The sequence below is a fragment of the Stegodyphus dumicola genome, chromosome X1 (assembly GCF_044657685.1).
Source record: "Stegodyphus dumicola isolate Sdum_Otavi_A_Nest chromosome X1, ASM4465768v1".
NCBI classification, from domain to species: Eukaryota; Metazoa; Arthropoda; class Arachnida; order Araneae; family Eresidae; genus Stegodyphus; species Stegodyphus dumicola.
In genome coordinates this window covers 132,451,744-132,465,820 of record NC_140780.1, presented here as the reverse complement: position 1 = coordinate 132,465,820, position 14,077 = coordinate 132,451,744, and the positions used below count along the sequence as shown (strand labels likewise).

The window sequence follows — 14,077 nt, the reverse complement described above, 5'->3', positions numbered from 1 at the left end:
TTGCTTAGGTAACATCGATTTTGCCATTTCCATTAAATTTTCTTATTTTGTGTTAGGAGGCATTTCTTTTAAAGTGATTGGCATATAGTAAAAGTGTGAAAGATGAGATGTTAAACATCATTTAGCAAATCCAACTCAGAGCATAAATATATTCTATGTAATATGAATGTATCTTTAAAAGCTAGAGTAGGACTCTTGAATGTATTCATGTATGTTAAGGCACAGAAAAGTATTCATACTTGTTAAGTCGAACTCTAGACAAAATTAATGTAAAGTACATGACTAGTATAGAAAAGCATATAACTAATAAAGTTTCTTGGGAAAATTTGCATTTTTAAATAAGAGTTTTGTATAAAATAAGTGTGATTTTTGCTTCTAGGAAGCTTTAAAATTTATATAGATAAGGGGAAATTAATTGCGATAAAACTCATAAAAAACTACGTGTGTGTGCTTCCGTGAATTCCCTGCTAAAAAGCCAATGTTTATATTACAAACGAAAATTACAAAAATACTAATGCACGCGGAGTGTTGGACCGAAAGCCTGGAGTGAAACTACCAGTGTTCGTCGAATTTAATCAACTAACCTCTAATAAGCTTTAAACTGTAAAAATGAACTTAAAAGCAAACTTAATGTATTATAATGATCGAAAAGTTTTTAGTTCTAATTCTCAAATTATAAAGTCGTAATTATCACATTAAAATATTTATACTTGGTACCCTTGTTGCATATATAATGTAAACTACTGGTAGGTACAGGTGGTTATCAAATTAATGGAAATACTCTAGATTTATAAGGAATTCTTTAATAATTTGGCGTAGAACCGTCTTCGGCATGTAATGCAGCTTCGATTCACCTGGGAATCGAATCATGTAAGTACTGAAAAGTGTGTAGAGGAATATTGTACCATTCTATCATGGAGATATTGTGAAAGTTCCGGGGAAGATGGTGGTGGAGGATTAATCTAGTTTCAAATAGCAAGGAATCAATATTTTCACTAGGTGGGAAATAAGCAAAAACGATCAGAAAGCAATCTTGTGCTGTATCTTGTGCTGTATATGGAGATATATGCTCAGTTGTCTTCCATATCATGGGAGGCAAAGAGCCATTGTAGACTATTGAAGTCAATCTATAGTGAGACAGAATGGTCCTATAACGGGAAGTAGAACCAATCAGAGTGTTATCTTTAGAAGTGGATTATATCCTTCCCCAGTTCAAATTGTTTCTGAATTATATGATTTGCTGCAGCTATGGGTCTTTGTATGTTACACTGTAGAAATTTTAGACTTTTGAATCTGTTATGAGAAGTGGAACTTAATTCTGATTGGCGTTCCTCAATAGTTGCTGTAGTTGCCTTTTGTAAGTAGGGCATACCTGGAATTTGCCGAGTGTTTGCAGTCAAAATGAGTATTTTATTTAGTTTAGAGTTTTTGCAGTTTATGCACGTCGGAATTTCCTGGCAATTCGGAGTTGCAACTTCGTGTGCTTTAGCCCACTGGACACAAGAAGGAGGTTCTGTGCAGGTGCCGCCTAGGCCTTGACAGTTGAAACAGCGGAGCAAGCAAACATAGCGTCTAAACGGGCAGGAATTGAATCCCAAGAAACTTCGTCCTTGTTGTCCTAGTTTATTAAAATAGTTTCTATCCAAGTTAATTATCCAGTTATTCTTCGAATCAGCACGATGAATCGGAATTCTAGGGTGAATTTCTCCTTCTTTCTCAGAAGACAAATGAATCTCAAATGTTGAAAGAAGATTCTCCGCTGTAAATTGATGGTACTCCAAAGACAATTTAGACTCTGGCATTTTAGGCTTCTGACAAAAATCCAAGACGTATACAACTTCACTAAATTTACCTCATACTACTATAATATCTACTTTTTATATTAAAAAGAACTGCTAGCTAGGATTATATTTTATTGCTTACAAGACGCATTCTTGAATATCATTTTTATTCACAGGTGTTTCCATTATTTCGACAACCACCTTAATATATAATGCTATAGCTTATTAAAAGTCATCAAACTTTATTAACCGCTGATAAATTTATATTACTTAAAGTTAATTTTATAGGAAATGTGTTTAAATTCGTACAGTATCTATCTAAAAACTTTCGAAGACTATTCAGCGTCATGGTCTGAATATTAAATACTTTGCTGTAGCAATTATCAAAAAATAAATATTTAGAACACATACATTTATTTAAAATGTCCGCAAATAATGCAAAACAAGTGAAAAGAATAAAAAAAGTGACATTAAGAACAATCTTCATAACTACAATCCTTCCGAGATACTATCTTGTTTATACAATAAAACAATAAACTGACAGGTTATTTAAACTGGACCCTCTTTTTATTTAAACACGTTTGAAGATCAGTTTTCTCACGGCAAAAATATAATAAATAAAAGTAATGTTTTATTCTTTAATTGCTACTTTTATGTTGAATACATTTTCCCGCAATATGCGAGTGAAAGCAGAAGAATAACCGAAATAGCATTAACAGTCATTTCTGGATTCTCAGAGCAGCCGAACAGCAGTCACGATAGTAAAAATCATGTTATAGGAAACTAATTTATATCAAAGAGATACCCTCGAATTTTTTCTCCAAAATTACAGTGATGATAGCACTAACAAGAGTCTAGAAGTAAATGAAAAATTATCTCTCTGTATAAAAAATATTTCACGTTAGTGGCACGTTTCTACAATGCTCATTATAGCACATTGTGTGGCTAAATTGCAACGATTGTTGAAGAATCGACTTTAAATAGGTAGCACAAGGTTTTCCAGAGAAAAGGGCATCTATCTACTGTCAACTTTTTTAGTAATCAATTTCTACCCGGAACGTGGAAAACCATTGTCTTTGAAAGGGGGCAACATCTCATTGCAAGAAAATATCAGAAATCCCTCTCTGCATGTATATGCTTTGCAGTTACTATTTCTAAAATTTACCAGATTTTTACACATACTTCCCTGAAACATAAAAAACAAATTACCGTATATGTGAAGTTCTTTGATTCCTTGGATAACTATCACAACTACAACGTAACTAAAAAACTCAGCTTCAAAAACAGAAACTAGCATGGAAATATAAAACTTTAAACATGCATACCAAAAACAAGGAAAGTATACATTCTAATTACATTTAGTGTGTTTCTGATTTACTTATCCTATCCTGGATGAACCTGATCGCTTTGTTGTAAAACGCTCATTAAAACTTTTGATTTGTCTTTTAGAGGTGCAGTGGAAGGTTTTCTTTGCATAAGAGGTTTTGTTCTACACTTCTAATACCATAAATTGTAAATTAAGAATATTATAATGCTCATGTTCCTGTACCTAATCTCATTCTTAGAGTTCTGTAACTATCCTTAAATTTGAAAAAATAAATCCTTAATAAAAAATAAATTATGTTCCGCGTTGCGAATGCTATGCGTTCTTGAGAACGATAGTTATGCCAAATTCGTTCGCAGTTCTGATCAGATGAAGAGTGCATGATTATGGATCATTATTGGATTCCAGTTAATTTATAACATTACATAACTACTTTATAATAAAATTTAAATATTAATAATGAACCTATAGTGTCTCATATATGGTGATACTAATACAAAATAATATTCTAGTCATAAGGAGGGCATGTAAAATAATAATATGCTTTTCCTTTTAATTCAAACAAAGAGAACCCGATACTAAACCCACTAAACCCACATAAAAGGCTTAGATTGAAAATACTAGAAACAAAAAGATTAAAATTACCCTAATGTTGCAGTAATCTGTTGCTAAGCGGAAAGAGCGTGAGATAAGAACATAAGGGAATATTAATGGGAAGAAGATGATGGCAGTAGTTCTGATAAGGATATAGTGAATACTGAAGGATTAAAATTTGATTCTGTTGATGGACGAGGGCAACGTTTACTGTTGAAGTTAATTTCTTGAATGAAGTAGCTAGGGATTTTTAATCCCTTCAGTAATTTAATTTATTTAATTAATTCATTTGGTTTTCAAGTAGTATAAAAATACGGTTTAGTATGGTATGCGAAATGCATACGTTTATTTTCCAGCTACATTTACGAGGGAGGAAAAAAAAAGATAGGTATCAATAAAATAAAAAACAAAGGAGATCGCACATTGTAAACTTAAGTGTATAAAACAGCAATAGTTATCAAAATGTGTGTTTTCTAAAACCCTAGAAAATGCGCAGAAATGAGTAAAGTGGTCACTCCCTCTTTCTTAATCTTCTCAGTTCCAGTGTTATTTATATTATTTATTCACTTAGTTATTTAAGCTTAACAGCAACCAATTTTTAGATATCGAAGGTTCTAAATGGCCTGTGTAGTACTTCAAAAGCTTTTCAAAGCTCGGAAATCCTTCTTGATAAAAGTTTGCAACATATTTAAATAAGTTGGAAACTGCTAATAAATTTTATCACTTTGAAAGGCAAAATGAATTATTTGTAAGTCCAACCTGAGAAGAAATTTAAAATTTTATTTTCACGATACGCACTAACATCGGCAAAGCATGTACATAAATTTCGTCTTATCACTACTCAAGCATACATATTTGCTTTGGAAGAAAAGGAGATAAAGAATTATAAAAGAAAACAATGTAATAAAAATGATAAAAAGCAAATAATAAGTAATTAATTGATAATTAAATAATAATTGTAAGTAATTTATAATTGTGATAAATATAAATTAATTATGATACAAATAAAATATGAAAAAATAAACTTTGAATTTTTTATTTTTTATTTTTTTAATTTTTATTTTTATTTATTTATTTATTTATTTTTTACCAAATACCAGCTATTATTTCTTGACTTTCAATTTCGGAAAAACCGCTATATATACTTCATGCTAAGATTATCACATTAAATTTCGATAAAAAATTTTCGAACGAAGACGATGCGCCTTTACACTATCAATAAGTATCACCGATAAGTTAGCAATATACGATTATTAAGCCCTGGTAAGATACGTGAGCGCTCTCGTGAGTTTGGTAAGTTAGCGGAACGAAATGAAAGCGGGGAACCAAATAACCAATCCCTCCTACTGTAAAGGAAAGCATTTCGCTAGTCATAAATTTCGAAAGGTGATAAAACCGAATAAAAAGAAAAGTACCAAACAAAGTAGCGGCCATTCAAACAAAAGTATTATCATAACCACCCATTCAAAAAAGCGTGATCTTAAAATCCTCGCCAGAGGTGCGAACAGCGTTATTAAGGTTAATGCAGCGTTATTGATGGGCAGTGCATATCCATTAATGGGTTGGTGAAATGCCACTTCGTGAGGTGGAGGTCAATGAATAGGGGGTCTAAAGGTCGACACCCATCGTTGGTGGGCAAAATTGCTGCGTAAACTTATAACTTGAACAGATATCTTATAAAAGCTTTGATGGATTTAGTGAAATTGAATGTGAAGTTCAGCGATTTCTAAGTGACAAATTGAAAATGTGCCTTAAACCGTTCAAAATTAGTTATTTGAATTTTACTAGCTTTACTTTGTAATTCCTCTCGTACTTAAACTTTGAACTGGAAACATGACGCTCAGTTAACTCTGACACATTAAGTGTAAATTTCAACAAAAATAATAGAGACAAAAAAGCGACATTTGATGCCATATATATATGTGTTTATTTATCTGCCATGAGCTTCTTACTTTTATACAACAGTTCTTTATCTCTGATATATTCAGATGTAAGAAATTCCTAGAAAGAAAAGATCTTTGAAAGTAGAGATAACCGAAGGAAGTAAAATTAGCTTCCCTAAAGTTTACTGGAAACTTTGCAATACTTTTGCGGTGTAAGATAATATTATTAATAAAAGAGGAAGCACGTATAACTTCTATTTTTCTCCTCGAGTAATTCTACTTGACTGCTTCTGAAATTTCACTTTTTTATACCTAGATGTTTGACCACAATTGCTTTACCGTTAACTGAATAAACGATTCTGCGAATCCTTTATCTGTACATGAAAAAATGAAAAAGATGACAAAAGTAACTAAAATATTGAAAACAGTCATAATTATTTTTATAACATATGACAGAATTAAAAATAAAGTTATTAATTCAATCATTAGTAAATCATCCGTACGCAAACTGCGTCTAAAACTCTGCCAGATTCAGCTTTATTAACCTGAAAGTAATTACTAATTGTAAATTATGCTCCAACTGTTTATAATGGAAAAATGAAATGACGATGAAGCTTTTAATTTTACTTTTGGTTTCATTCTTGTGATTTTGTATCAAAAATAAATTATGCCACTTGTAGTTATATATGAACTGTCCTATTATTAATAAATGTCAGGCAATATAAAAAAGTACCGCATATTTGCACCGTATATTTTTGATGCATATCTTTGAACTTTTTAAACCGTGTAACTAATATGCAGAAGGAGAAACATATCTACATATTATCAACTTAGATAAGAACGGACCTGCTGTTAATTGTATCTGTTCATCGAAATCCATATATGCAGTAAGTTTCAAATCTAATATAAATTATAAATATTGTACATCTCACAAAAATCCCAAACAAAGCCCCCCCCCCAAAAAAAAATCTTAAAATCCATGAAATTCATGAAATTAAATTCATCTGTTCATCCATAAATAAACTAAATGCTTCCGTATAGAAATGAGATAAATGCAATATAATTGGTATTCTTTTGCAAAATGTACACCTTTCTTGTAACCACCATTCCGAAAATCTTTTTAATTAACTTATTAATTTAGGTTACACAATTTTACTACACGCGAACAAAGTGCCAGTGCTTCGAAAGGGCTTAAGGGCCCACCAGCGGCCGAGCGGTAAAGTCGCTGAACACTGGTAGTTCGGTCCGAGGTTCGAATCCCGCGAACGGGCTGGCTGCATCGGTGTTTTCGTGGTTTTCCCCATGTGTAACGTGTATACGAGCCAGTTTCCCTTAGAAAGTCCTCCACGAAGGCATCCCTCCTCTTAGGCAGATAGCCCTCGAGGCTTTGCCATAATCACACGCACAATCGAAAGGGCTTAAAATAAAATAAACGAGGAATGTAAGCCCACAAGTTGTATTATATATCATAAATATGAAGTTAGAATAAGGTGATATTAATGCTTACTTCAAAGAAGGATCAGAAGGCAGTTAATATAACTTTTTTTTATGTTACTTTCAATCATAAAGATAAATCAGAAAGATCAAGACAAATTTATTTGACGTTCGTAATTACATTCATAGATTTATTTGACGTTCTTAGAAAGATAAATTTAGATAAATAAACTAAACTCATTGGTGCAATAGCCCTAGTGGGCCATGGCCTGCAGTGCCCCGAAATCTGCTTTCCTGACCGTGGGCCGTGGGGTGTATGAGCATATGGTCTGGGCAAGGGGTCAGCTTGACGCAGGACCCCCGGTGTTTAGTCCCCAAGCGAAGTTGGTACTAATTTTGTCGAACCACTCAAGGGTTGAAAGGCTATTTGCGCGGGGATCGAAGCCCGGCCCTGTAGTACTGCTGCATGAAATTTAGAAAAATATCTAACTTAACAGTTAGATGAAACAGTTACAGAAAAATATCTAACTTTAACTTTCAGAAAATAAAAATATCTAACTTTAACTGTCTATAACTGTTAAGTTACAGAAAAATATCTAACTTTAAATTATATATAGGTTAACTTAACAGTTAACCCATATATAATTTAAAGGTTTTCTACATGAATATATCTGCTTTAATTTTTCTAGTTTCCTAATAATTCTAAGATTTTTTTTTCCCCGATCCTTAGGAATACCAAGAACTTCCTACTTAAAATTGGGGGTTATATTTTGAATGTCTTAGTTACTCATCTGAAAATTATAGCATTAACGATATTTTGATCTTTGAAATGCATCTTGTAGGATGCTACTTGTAACGCCACATAGGTGAGTCAGCTGTTAAGTAAAATAAGTTGATTTAGATATAGAAAAATAAAAATGAAATTGAAATATAAATTATTATGATAAAGAAATCAAATTACATCCTTTGTTATTCTTCTTTCGAGAAACAAATAATGTGCTTGATGGAAAACAATAGAGTTGTGCAAATATATATACTTCCCACTGATTAGTTATTTACTCAATAATACGAATAAAAAAAATAAGCGAAGTTTTCTTTCACTCCAAAATTATTAATACCAGGACGATCATAAATTAAGACCCTACAGGGAACAGAAAACGAGCCAGGTTAACATTTTACATCATATTGTAGGGATTTATATTTATTTAACTAATAATTTAAAGTTTTATTTAAACTTTCCTACAAGCGATCATTCCCCTAATTGTTAGTACCAGACTAGGTAAATGTTGTAGCGCGCGTGAACGAATGCAAATTTTGTACTTTGAGGGAAGTAGTTAAAAGCCGAGTTTTGGTAGGAGAAAAGAGAGATTTAGACTCTAGCCGCCGTCTCTGCCTTAGGTACGTTTGCTTATTGCTGGTTCAAGTGGCTTAATTGCATTTATCTGCTGCCACTAGTTTCGAAGGGGTTTAAGTTACAGGACCTTGCTGAGCCCTGTAGTCTAGGTCTATCGTTTGTTAATATCTTCAAATTTTAATTTAATTACGTGATTTTCAGTTACCGCCCAAGCAGAGACGATGTTTTTTAGCGTCGAGTTAACGCATTGTAAATTTTCAAAAGATTTAATAAAGGGTATTTTAACCCTTCTCTTGTGTAGTTTCCTGCTACTCCAGTTTCAGATAGAAGTTCACCCACCTGGACCTACAATATAATGATGCTCTTAAGCAAACGGTTTTTCACGAGCAGTCGGAAACTGCTCGTGGAAAACATTTACACAAGGTAAGTTCTACAGCTTCGCAAAATATCTAATAAAATTTACAGATGAAATTTATTATTTTTCAAAAATGTATCTTTTTTAACCAGACACTAAGTAAAAAAATAAGCATGCCGATGAGATAAAATACTGTTTATCGTAAGTTCCATATTCGTATTTATAAAGGGGGTTTAATGGGTCTCACTTACCTGACGTTAAATTAAGAAGTACGTATCATATGGCTTACATATTATAGGAAACGAAAAATAATATAGAAAAATATTTATTAAAATTTTTAAGCTAACTTACCTTAGCATTTTGGGCTTATATAAAAACACTGTCATTAAAATGAGCTCCATAAAAGACTTAAATCATATCATTTTAATTTTATTCCTTAATGATTAGTTAATTAATATGTCCTATTTCAAGACAGATAACATGTTAGTTTTATTTTAAATTATACACAAATATGCTCATAAAAATCTTTCATTTATTTGTAACTTTGGTGTTCTGTTTGTTTTTATGGATCATGTTGATTACAGAGAATTCACACTTTCGAAGCGCTTGTCCGGAATATATTTTAATTGGTGCCTGAAGCCTAACAACTAATTAAAATTCTCCCCTTACTTTTTTTAAGAATGAACAAGGTACAGTTTCATGAAAAACTTTATCATTTGATATCATTAACATCTCAGCCGAAAATTTCAAATCTTATAATTGCAAACGAAATTATGAAAATTGCAAAAGGATACCCGACATTCCATTGTTCATGCTCAAAAAGAAATATGCTTACAATGCTGTCATATGTGAACTATATACTAAGTAATTCTTTAGTACTATAAATTGGTACGTAATTTTGTTATTTAATGCAAAATTTAAAATGATTGAAATAGCTTCAGCTTACCTGAACTCTTGCTTCCGTGAGATCGACCCTCATTGCCAGTTCTTCCCTGAAAGGAAGAAAGAAATATGATAGGAATTCGTTACCGAATTAAAAGATGAACAAATTAAGTTACTACGTACCTAATTACAGCACCGATAACGAAGAGAAAATTTCCAGCATGCAGAATTCAAATTATAATGAGAACTTTATTCAAAATTTACATAATTTGTATAGTTTCTTTTACCTGAAGCTGAATGGCCTGCTTAATTATTGAGCAGAACTTTCATATACTTTAGTAATGAATTTTAAACGTTGTTGTAAAATTCGAACATCTATGTATGTAAGAAAAATAGAAAGAAAAAAAAAAGGTAAATAGTATTCCTGGATTTATAGTTTAATATTATAGGAAGCAATAATTACTTTTTCAAACTTTCAGTAATGTCTTTTGTTTTTGCTTCCCGTGCCATAATACTCTCTCACTATTCTTCTTCCGCGGCGGATATGTGATACACATTCAGCAGAACTCTAAAAGAATCGATCCCTACTGCACTAACATACTTAGATAACGATTTTTCCCAAAGTAATCACTATGTGCATCAAAGAAATAGATATCTTATCAAAAACATCTCACTCAAACTTTTTGCAAGGCTAAATTGAGTTAGGTACAAAAATCAACAGGTAATAACTAGCTTTATTAGCAAGTCAAAATAAATTTTGAATTATGAGCATAAAATAAAACAGCAAAAAATCTTTTGCAGAATTTTCTTAATTACTTCCTGCCAGAACAAGCCAGGGGAAATATCGAATAATGCGTTTCACGAGGCGGGATTTATTCAGTACAGAACTGCAAGAGAAAGGACCTGAACGGTGTAACTGAAATTAATCAGCAAGTTCTGAAATAACAGCTCCCCTTCGTTCGGCGTAATAATAGGGCTGTGCTCTAAAGAAGGCTGTAGTTTCTCATTTGACAGATTGGACAATATTTTGTTGGTATTTTTATATTTATTTTAACTTCGACACTCATTTCTATTTCGCTTGCTTTGGTTTATTTTTTGTGTTTTAGGAAAACATATTGTTTGCACATAATTCACTAATGGGAATTATTTATTCAGGCTATAGTCATTTCATTAATAATAAGATTACTGGATGCGCTTCAGCATTATAAAATCCATATATTTTTTCACTTGACTTAAAATAACAATTTAAGCTAAGTAATTTATTTTTTCCTTTGCAATGAAGGGCAACTAATTTCATAAGATGAAAATGAGATGTTTTTGCAAGATAAATAAAAAAAGAAATCAAACAAATAAATTGATAGTATGTGTATAGTTTTAAGACAGATTAAATACAAGCGTTTTAAATTTAAGCACTTATATCTCGTCAGAGTAATTATTATCAATATTACTAAAGTGCATCTTTTAATGTAAGGTTATATTTCCATTTATTTTATCTTGAAAGTGCAGAGTGAATTATTAAAATATTCATTTCTTTCGTAGTATACTATATGACCTCCATGGTAAATGAAGAAGAGTAATTTATTTTAATTAATTTGAATCAAGAGAAAATACACAGGAATCTTGTATAGTTATGAAGTATATACGTACGTGAGTAATAAATGAATATTAGGTATCTATTTAAATTTGAAGCGTAATAAATTAATTATAGTCCCACATTATTTACCTGAAGCATTTAAACTGTAAACAAGCAATATAAATTTTACATACACACACGTGCACGTGCATACAATATAATACTTTTCAAAATTTTACATTTGAACATCCCCCCCCCCCCCCACAAAGGGATGATAAAGTAACTTTATATTTTTTCTTCAATGAAACATTTGACAATAAACTGAATTGCGTGAAATTATATAACAAAATTAGTTACTCAACTGAATGCTTTCTAGCCTAACGCGATAAATTTTCTTAAAAGTCGTTTGTTTCTCTTTTCTCCCACCTTCATTTAGGGCAGAATTTTTCTCCTGAACTACTTCCTGATGTAAATAAATAAATAAACAAAATGTTTTACTCGAAGCTTTTGAAAGCGAATTTTCTTTAGACGAGTCGCATTTTGTCTTTTTCGTGCAGATGATTACTGTTTTACCGCTGGATTATACGTAAAGCCCCAACTTGCATGATTACCAATGATTTATTTTAAAAAAATCGGTAGTAAAGTCTACTGTTTAAATCTTCTTTCTCTTTTTTGGGGGGGGAGGGGGGGGAAGCTCTAAAGACACAAAAGCAGGTATAGGTTGTACAAATTCAAACAAATAATTTCGTTTAATTTTTTTATAAACGAAAGCTATTTCAAAGAAAAAACTCAAATACTTCAATAATCGTTGCCATAAATGATTGCATACTGGCTTATTTTAGAGGCTTATTGAAGTACAATTTCTACGTAAGCAAGTATGGATAAATGACTAGATGGAATCCGAAGTAAGCCCTTATTTCTACGGTCTCAGTTTGCACACGCTGAATGTAAAGTGAATACAGCCTTCTCTAGGGTAAAAATTAAAAAGTTATCAAATCTAACACTGCAGAAGGAAGAGACATATTTTTTTTTTTTTTTTCCCCTCTCCGGTGGCACGCACTGGCCATTATTGGCGTTGGTCACTACTAAGGTCTGGAGCAGTGGTCACTTTATTACGGAGGCAACATAATGGGTGAACAGTCGTTGCCTCCTATAAAGAGAGAGACAGTATATATCCATGCTTTCTCCGAGGTTCGAACCCGGGCCCTTAGATACGGCAGTGAGAGTCACTAACCAATTTCCCGTCTGGGCGGCGAAAGAGGCAGAATGAAAAGGGTGAGTTATAAAGTTTTTGTCGTTATAAAGTTACTATCGAACTATTTACAGTGAATCTACATTCAGAAATGTCTTAATTACTAACAATTAAACATTCATCGAATTTAAATCAATTATTCTTTACTTTGACAAAAAAATTATATAAATGAATTCGATGTTTAATATAAATTAAACAGCGAGTTTAGAGATTTATATTCATTTAATTTAAGGAACAGTATTAACGATTATTGTATTAATAAATTATATTTTTGAGTTACAATTTAAAAAAAAAAACTTTGAATTGCTTTAAGAATTTAATAATCATCGTTAAAAAGGGAAAAAATTAATTAGGTAATTTTGAAGAAATGGTACAGAAAATGGATATAAAATTCGTGTTTTAAATATAACGTAGGAAGTATGAAATGTTTTAATATAAAATGTTATTATAATGACTATAAAAACGCAAAAAATTTAAGAAATCGAATGACTGTGATAGTTTACATGACTAATATAATGAAAAGTAATATTAATTTAAAGCTATGTAAGTGAATGTTATATTTAATAATTGTATAAAGTATAATTGATAAATAATTATATGTAAAGATAGAGTATGTTGAGGAAGTACTGGTTCAAAACCAGTGGCTGTTTTAACTCTTATAATTGTTCCTTTCACCCTGCGCAAACAATTTAAAATTTGAAGGCCCCACCCTTGTGGAAAAAAGGCCTTTTTTTATTTTTATTTTCACATAAGGAAATTTAGTTGCATATTTGTTGTTTTATACATAATGAACTGCCAGAGCATCCATTAACCACTTATGAATTAATACATTGGTCAGTTAATGTGGATATATCCAGTAGATGGGTATGCTTGTAGTGTTTGAGAAAGCTGTGGGATCTTGGAATAGTGTAAAATAAGAAAATTAGAAATATATTAATAATAATAACCACAGTTTCAGTAATACCATTACAAATGTTGTGAAAATGCATATTATAATAATGAAAATTAGTTATGTTTCGGAATTTTGAAATCTGTTGTGCTTATTCAAAATAAGTAATGGGTGTGTAAAATTTTATAACTGTCATATGTGAAAATTCTTGAAATGTCATATACAACTACAGTAAATACAATTATGTGTACTATAAAACACAAAGAATTTGAAATTAAAACTTTAACAGGACTCTAAAATATTATCAAAGTTTAAATTTTGCAATTATTTGAATAGTTATTTTGTCAAAATTCTATGATTTGTATTTTTTAAATTATGTTTCTCTTGCTTTAGTAATTTATCTCCTAAAAAGTCTTTAATATGTAAGGTAAATATATATAAACCCTTAATTCCTCATTTTAATCTCCACTCTAAAAATAATACTAGATTTTTCTGGACTACATCATTTCTAGATTAATCCATTTCACATGACTTTTACTTAACGATGATGACGTAACCAATTCGAACCGAAACCTTCCTTTGAATAAGCTGCCATACTGGATAAATACGTACTTTGCCTCTATTTTTGTTGCCCTACTGGTTTCTTACTATCAGAACAATACTAAGAATATAAGTATTCCGTAAATAGGTGCGATTATAGTCTAAGTGAAAAGTGACAAGAAACGTCAATTGAAATAAAAATTAATATTTAACATA

The 14,077-nt window shown here is 31.2% G+C and overlaps 1 protein-coding gene across 3 annotated transcripts in view; it reads right to left on the bottom strand.

The window, feature by feature from the left end:
• LOC118185795 (uncharacterized) overlaps positions 1–14,077 on the bottom strand; it is a 346,837-nt gene that overhangs the window by 73,320 nt on the left and 259,440 nt on the right. For all 3 annotated transcript variants that reach the window (XM_085807229.1, XM_035355703.2, XM_035355702.2), the window contains one exon: positions 9,672–9,717. In XM_085807229.1, coding sequence (XP_085663355.1) covers positions 9,672–9,717 — 46 coding nt within the window. The remainder of the gene's footprint in view (positions 1–9,671; positions 9,718–14,077) is intronic.